The sequence below is a fragment of the Zootoca vivipara genome, chromosome 3 (assembly GCF_965207765.1).
Source record: "Zootoca vivipara chromosome 3, rZooViv2.hap1.1, whole genome shotgun sequence".
Lineage (NCBI taxonomy): Eukaryota > Metazoa > Chordata > Lepidosauria > Squamata > Lacertidae > Zootoca > Zootoca vivipara.
In genome coordinates, this window is record NC_142586.1 from 103,344,198 (window position 1) to 103,352,380 (window position 8,183).

Below are 8,183 nucleotides of genomic sequence, written 5' to 3' on the forward strand. Positions count from 1 at the left end.
TGTCATTCTCATCAAACCAGTCCTGGTGTTTCTTGGTTTGGTATCCAATAGTTTGTTCACAGGCTGCAATGATGGATGTTTTAGTTGGTCCAGTGTTCCTCGATGTTATCAGGGAATTCTGAAAGTAGATGGTCCTTAAGAGTCATTTGGAAGCAATTCCGCTTAATGGGATCTTGAAGGGCTTGAGTGTTCATTTTGCGCCTTGGTTTCCTTCCTTGAAGGTATAATCTTGATAGCCATTGTGGAGCGTAGTAGTCTGTGATCTGTCCAGCAGTCGGCTCTTGTCATAGCTCTGGTAAGGAGCACATCACGGCGATCTTTAGCACGGACAGTAACATAGTCTAAGAGGCGCCAGTGGTTTGACTGAGGGTGCCTCCATGAAGTTTTAAATTTATTTTTTCTGTCGAAAGAGTGTGTTGGTAATAACAAGGTTGTGCGCTGCACATATCGTCAAAAGTAAGATTCCGTTCTGGTTGCTGTTGCCAATTCCTTCTTTCCCAATAGTCCCAGGCCACAGATTGAGATCTTGCCCAATTCTTGCATTAAAATCACCCAGGAGTATAATTTTATCTTCCGTAGGCGTCTCTGATAGGACGGTATCCATCTGAGAGTAAAAATTTTATTTAATGTATTCTTCAGCATCCAGTGTTGGTGCATAAGCACTTATAATAGTAGCCTGTTGATTTTTGGTGAGCTTTATTCGAAGGGTTGAGAGTTGCTCATTAATGCCGGTAGGGACTTCTGACAGGAGCTTCACAAGGTCATTTTTGATAGCGAAGCCTACCCCATCTATTCGATGTTCTTGTTCAGATAGACCTTTCCAGAAGAATGTGTAGCCTCCTTTTTCTTCCTTCAGTTGTCCCTTGCTTGCTCTTAGAGTCTCTTGAAGCGCTGCAATATCGATGTTAAAATGTCGCAGCTCTCTTGCAATGATGGCAGTTCTGCATTCAGGACGCTCGCTGTCTGTGTTATCTCACAAAGTCCGTATATTCCATGTTCCAAAGTTCAATTGTCTTTTATGACCACTAGGTGGTGACCCCAATGGGCGCGGTAATCCAGGCAGGGGGAAAGGGAGGCAGACTATGTTTAGGGCACCTTTTATAGCCCCTCCCCCTTTTCGGGGTGAGCAGAGTAGATCCTAAAAAGGGCTGCTCAGTCATGGATACAGCTGTTGAGCTGCTCAACTGCCTCGTTCCTTGAGTCAGAATGACTGAATCTGTATCCCCCACCCATGTGCCGGTTCATGACTAGGGGCTTCCAGATTTCACGATCCTGCCCCTGTTAGCATTTGCCGATCACCATGGGACTTTGGGGGTTTAGGTTGGGTTTTTGGAAGACACATGTGCGTGAATTTGTTTTATGTGTGTAGATCAGTGCACGCTGACCAACGCACAGTCTTCGCAGTAGGGCTCTGTTCCGATGGCATGAAGTAGTCACGAAAAACCAGTAGATTCCTATCTGTTGCAGCCTTCACCTGCCTTCACAGCCATTGTAACATACCACTTGTTATCATCTGCTTGTTCTTCCGTTGAGGACTTCTTGGATCATTCTTTGTCTAGCTCCTTCCCTTTGACCTTACCGCCTTGGGTGACCCTGCTGGGAGTACGAGATTCCCGACTGCTTCGCTCACAAGGGTTATAGGAACATGCAAGCCCACTCACCATGACAAGGTGATGATCCAGTGATGATCCAGCAAGTGAGGAAATGCATTGCATCACTAATCCAAAAGGACAGCTTTGAAAGCCTCTTTCTTTCTGGCATGGGAGAAGTGAACGCTTTTGCATGCCTAGATCCCACTGTTGGTTTAAACAGCTGCTCTGACGATGCTAAGCTTAGGTCAATAATGTGCTGAAAGCAAAGCAAACAGAAATAGAATTGAAATCCCCAAAGTCTTTGGAAAGAGGTGGCTTAGGAAGGGCTGGAATGCAGCAAAAGGGTGTGGTGGTGTGTTGAAAGAAAAATTCCGAGAAGTTTGACTTTCCTACAGTCATAATGGAAGGAGTGATTTCTGCCAACATCTCCGGTGATCTAACATGATTACGAATTCTCTGGGGAAAAGCTAGAAGGCCAGATCCTGTTTAGCTTCTTGGGGGTGGGAAACAGATTAAGGGAACAGGTTTAGTGGTATTCAGATATATTTTTTTTAAAAAAGATGTGTTAGAAAAGGGGTATCCAGCCTGGTCCCTGCATTAGAATAACTGAAAAGAAAAAGATAAATGGCCTGGATCCAGACTTTGCTGCTGCTGGACAAAAGGGAGGTGACTTAAGGAGGCTTTCTATATGAAGCCAAAGGTTTGATACAGACTCTATTATTCTTAGAGTAGAAGAACCACTGGAATCAGTGGGACATAACTTTGTCATATCTAATGCAAATCCCATGTATTTCACTGGGTTTGCTTCAAGGATAATTGAGTTTGAATCCAGCCAATTGGGTTTAACCTACCCCCAACTTTGACTTGGGTTATACTTTGAAAATCACCCTCAACACCCCCCCCCCCACTTTAAGAACCGTCCAGTTGGGCAGAAACCACCCATTCTCCTCCTTCCTTGGAGATTTTCAAAGGAAAGTCGCAAAGGCAGCTCCAAGGCATAGCTTCCATCTTTGAGCGGTTGTGATTCATAATGATTTTCTCATGTGCATCTCTCTCCACAATCCTTTTAATCCGCCACTCTTTGCTTGCATACGAAGTGTCTCAAAACTTTGTGCAGACCCCCAGAGTTATTCATTCATTCATTCATTTAGAGTGCCTGGGCAGAGAAGGAAAGCACGCTGAAGAGATCGGAAAAGGTAAGGAAATAAAATTGCTTTCTTCTGCACACAAAATATGTTTATTGCATAATTATATATTGAAGCTTCATCCTAGGCACAGGTGTGAACAGGGGTTTCCCAGCAGTGGCTCAAGGGGACTGCAGCTCCCCCTTGTACTTTGCTCTAGACCTGGGTCACCCTTGCCCCAAATCCATTGGGAAGGTTCTTCACCAATTCTGCGTAATGGTGTATTTTAGTTTTGGGGGGGTCGGGGGGCATGCTGCTGTAAGATTCTTGTGCAACCCAATAGGTTCTCATGTTGCCATGGGCTTGTGCTGCTAAGAGCAGAAGTAAGGATCTTTCTCATTGGTTTTTGTGGCAAGCAAAGTGTTGCTGCCCAGCTCTATCGGCTGTGCACAGGATAGTGCAGTAGCTGTGGCCCAAGCCTGAGTTTGTTTCTTAGTGGCTAGGGCACAAGGTGAGATCAAGCTGGCCGTCCAAATCCGATCCATTTATCAGCCCTTGAGCCTCAGTTTAAAATTGAAGGAGCAAATTTGCATGCAGCGGCTGTCAACTGTTGCAGCGCAGTGAGGGTTCAAGATGAACCATTTTGACATCACGGCAGCTTATCTGAATGCTGGATTGGAGGAGCACTCATTTACCGTTCTCCTCTGTTTAGCTGTTTATTTAGTTGGCTTTGCCTGCTGCTTTAAAGAATTGGTTTTTCATTTTACTGATGGCTTTTATAAATCTATCTGTCTTACTTGCGATTATAACATGATTGGTGGGGGAGGGGGGCAGACTAGGCTGCATCAGCATGAGGTGACTAGTGGCAATTCCGGCACAAGAAAATGAATCTGATTTAAGGAAGCCATCAAATAGTAACACATTTCATTTCTTTCCTCCTCCTCTTTAGAGAGATCGGGAATTTCTGAAGTCTGTATTCGTCCTGGTGTACCACGATTCTGTCTTCCCTCTTCTTCAGTCTGTGTTCCTCCCAGAGTACAAGTGGGCAGAAGAAGAATCTGAAGGCACTCGCTGGCGGATGATTGCTGACTTCTTGAAGAAAAACCGAGAAAGGGATGGAGCTCTGTCCTCTCTGCTGTCATCAGAAGGCCTTCACAAAGCTTTTGATGTTGCAGAAACAGCATATGATTTCCTTGGAGAGGCTAGGAAGAATAATCCTTTTGTATGAATGGACTTTAGTTTGAATGGACCTCTTCCAGACACCATGCCAAGGCAAATTAATTAAACATACTTGATGTTCTGGCCAAAACAGTCATATTTTTATATTTGTATATCATTTTTATAAATACATTGTATTAGTATTCTGCCTTTTTGTATTCAGATATGTTGGCTACTTTGGTGTTTTTTTTTAAAGGAAAAAATAAAGTATGTAAACATATATTTTTTAACTTTGATCAAACTTTTCTGTATCGTTTTTTACTGGGTTTCCTTAGGACAATGAATCCTATTGTTCATTTTGGAGCTTGTGTAACAACAAATGTCACTTGCTGTATTGTACTTAATTGCGGAATGTTACTACTAATCTTTGATATTTTACAAGAAAAGCAGAAAATGTCATAAAATTTGTAAACTTGTAAATAACTTGTAAATCTAAAAACCCCTCCCATTTCATCTTGATGTATATGTAAGCATCAATTCTATCATGAGTTTTGCTTTGAACATATACCAACACAGCTGGGTAAACATCATGTCAGCATTTTCTAGTAACTGGTGGAACTGAATATGATATTTGGCCACCTGCCAAGGCCTCATGGTTATTCTTGAAATGTACTGAAATTTCCCACTGCCCTTCAAAATTGGGTTTTTGATTCCTGCCTTGCAGGGGTTGGACGAGATGACCCTCGGGGTCCCTTCCAACTCTACGATCCTATGATCCCTTTTTTGGTGTCATCAAACATACAACTTCACCAATGTGAATAGAAATACTGGGGCAGCTTTTTAGACTGGGGGTGAGATATTTATACAGGCGTGTGCCCCCCCCCCCGATTTATCTGTGATTGACTTGCATTTATGTGTGGCACCAGGAAATAATACATTTCAAACCCAGAAATGGTGGGGGAGAGAACTGGAGAGTCCTTGTGGCTCGCGAGGAGACCCTCCCCTGAAGTCTGAAGTCGATGTCAGGCCAGAGGAAGCCCCGAAAGAGGAGGCACAGCAGGGCTTTGTTTACACCAAGGGTCGGCAAAGTTTAGTTCATGATCCCCCAGATGCTGCGGTGGGCCGGAGTGTGTGCGCACACATGCATGCGCAATCGCTATTTCCGGCGCTCCTTCCGGTGCGGAGCTGCAGGAGCTTCTTGCAGCCAATGGGAAGCCGGCCAGCATCGCAGAAGGCGGTCCCCGCTCTGCTCCACACCAGTTTAGAGCGGGCAGCGGGGGTCCCCGAGTGGGCTGCGGGGGTCCATGGGCTGGTTAAACGACTCCCATGGGCTGCAGTATTTTTGGTGTGGGTTGAAGAGAGTGCGGCAGAGAAGGTGTCTAAAAGCTGCTTAGAGACTGCTCCCCATTTTACATGATTTCACTTATGTGCAGAACGTAACCCCCACAAAAGTGTGGGGGTTACCTGTACAGTGGACGCTCGGGTCGCGAACGCGATCCGTGCGGGATGCACGTTCGCAACCCACAGTGTTCGCAACCCGCATCTGCGCACGTGCGGGTTGTGTTTCGGCGCTTCTGTGCATGTGCAAAGTGCGATTTAGTGTATTTGTGCATGCGCGCGTGCGCCGAACCCGAAATTACCCGTTCTGTTATTTCTGGGTTCGGCATGGAGCGCAACCCGAAAGGACATAATCTGCAGCGGACGTGACATGAGGTATGACAGTACCTTACAATGTGAGCTGCCTTAGAAAGAGCTCCCCGGATATTGTGTTGGCACCGATCTCATTGAAATGAGTGAGGCTTGAACTTTCCAAGGGGCATGGAGATTGGGCTGATAATTCACAATGCAATTATTTTTAGATGCTTCCTTAATGAGCCCAAGACAGGAATCTGACCATGGCACCTAAGTGGAGGCGAAACTAGTTCAGCAAGGCCAACCAGCAATAAGTCTTTTTGTTGGATGTCTTCCCAGTCAATTAACAACAAGACAATGGAGTCCTTCAGAAAGGCACGTCAGTCTTGCCCTTAAATTGTTTAGAAAATGCGCTGCTGTTATGTTAATGAAAGGCTTGACTCAACCCCAAACGTTAAATATATGTCTTCCTCTTTCCACACCAGGGTGTGTGGAGCTTGTGGGGATAGGATTACAGTCCTCAAGGCTATAAATTTCCCTATTAGTTTGGGGGTGCTTCACACATATTTTCCCCACAGGGTGCTGTGGTGGGTGGAGAGTGGGGGAGCACACGTGCTCGAGGATGAACACTGAATATTCTGGGTATGCATTTGGATCTGCAACAGGCATAGACAAACTCCGGCCCTCCAAATGTTTGGGACTACAATTCCCATCATCCCTGACCACTGGCCCTGTTACCTAGGGATGATGGGAATTGTAGTCCCAAACATTCTGGAGGGCTGGAGTTTGCCTATGCCTGATCTACAACAAGAGCTTTTAGTCTCTGGTACACAAAGCAAAATGGATACTCACTCATGCCTGATGGGTGTAATAAAAGAAAACCATGCCGTAGAAAAGGATACCCAAAGTTATGGGCCACAGCATGTTTAAAACAACAAAACTTCATGAGAAAAATATAATTGTTTAAAGGGCAGGTGCAGCCAAATTTTAAATATCTGTGTTGTTATTGCTGTCTGGCCATGGGTTGTCACCACTCATTGCAGTAGTAAATAAGGAGCTGAACCTGTTGGGTTGGAAAGGAGACAATCAGAAGAGGTGCCGACACTCCATTCTCCTTATTTTTTAAAAATAAAAAATATATACCATAAATCAGGCATCCCCAAACTGCGGCCCTCCAGATGTTTTGGCCTACAACTCCCATGATCCCTAGCTAACAGGATCAGTGGTCGTGGAAGATGGGAATTGTAGTCCAAAACATCTGGAGGGCCGAAGTTTGGGGATGCCTGCCATAAATATTTTGTGTGTGTGTGTGGTTTTTTTGCAGCCAACCCCACTCCCCACCCTGCCTGTCCCCATGTAAAACTACCTTGGGCAAAAGATTCCTGCATTGCAGGGCAGCTCCGCAATTCTATGATTCTATGACCACACAAAAAAGTTAAAAACAGACATCAATTAAACATTGTGGAGAGATGCCTTCCTAACTGCCTCCTCATATACCACAGGTTGTATAAACCTGCATGCTTTGACTTTTTGGCCTAGACTTTGCTTCCTTTAAAGCAGTGGAGGCAGTGACCAGGAAATAAACAAATCACACATTTGATTTTTTTATTGTTATTAAGGACTGTAGCCAATGTCAGTCCTACTCAGAGTAGACCTACTGCACACAAGTAACTTAGGTTCATTAATTTCAGTGTGTCTCCTCTGAACATAGCATTTTTGGATGCAGCTGTTAAGGACTATAAACTCCTTCAGCGTAGTCTTCGCTGTTTTTGTCACTGCTTGGAATAATGCTTGCTGAGTAGTAATTGCCATGGATGGGAGTAGTAGTAGTAGTAATAATAATAATAATTTATTATTTATACTCCACCCATATGGCTGGGTTTCCTCAGCCACTCTGGGCAGCCTCCAACAAAAGATTAAAAATACATTAAAACATCAGTCATTAAAAACTTCCCTAAACAGGGCTGCCTTAAGATGTCTTCTAAACATCAGATAGTTGTTTATTTCCTTGACATCTGATGGGAGGGTGTTCCACAGGGCAGGTGCCACCACCAAGAAGGCTCTCTGCTTGGATCCCTGTAACTTTGCTTCTTGCAGCAAGGGAACTGCTGGAAGGTCCTCGGCACTGGACCTCAGTGTTCGGGCAGAACGATGGGGATGGAGATGCTCCTTCAAGTATACTGGACCGAGGCCATTTAGGGCTTTAAAGGTCAGCACCAACACTTTGAAATGTGCTTGGAAACGTACTGGGAGCCAATGTAGGTCTCAAGACCGGTGTTATGTGGTCTCTCTGGCTGCTCCCAGTTTGTGCTGGGAGGGTGGCTGGTGCCTTTCTCTCTGATTTGTGGCATTTGTGTGGCCAGCGTTGGGGGCAGAATACCCAGCTGGATAGATTCAGGGGCTACTCCAGCAGGTCTGATGCCTTCTAGTTGGACATTTTGCTGGTGTTTGTTCATTTGCTGGTGTTGGTTTGCTCTAAGGAGCAGAGGCAAGGAGACAGAGGGCCAGGTCAATAATTCCATTCTTCAGCAAACCCTCTGCTGGGCTGGTGTGCCCCACCCTCCAGGAAGGATGGAGCAAGCACACTTGTGTGTACCATGCTTATTGGACAGAATGCTTCCCCATCTATATCTGATGGAGTTCTCTCTCTTCCCCCCCTCCCCCCCATTCTTTCTGG

At 45.2% G+C, this 8,183-nt stretch overlaps 1 protein-coding gene across 1 annotated transcript in view; it reads left to right on the forward strand.

The window, feature by feature from the left end:
• NPHP1 (nephrocystin 1) overlaps positions 1-4,170 on the forward strand; it is a 38,884-nt gene extending 34,714 nt beyond the window's left edge. The window contains exons 19-20 of the mRNA XM_060273063.2: positions 2,744-2,788; positions 3,666-4,170. Coding sequence (XP_060129046.1) covers positions 2,744-2,788; positions 3,666-3,944 — 324 coding nt within the window. The 3' untranslated portion in view covers positions 3,945-4,170. The remainder of the gene's footprint in view (positions 1-2,743; positions 2,789-3,665) is intronic.
• Positions 4,171-8,183: the final 4,013 nt, after the last annotated feature.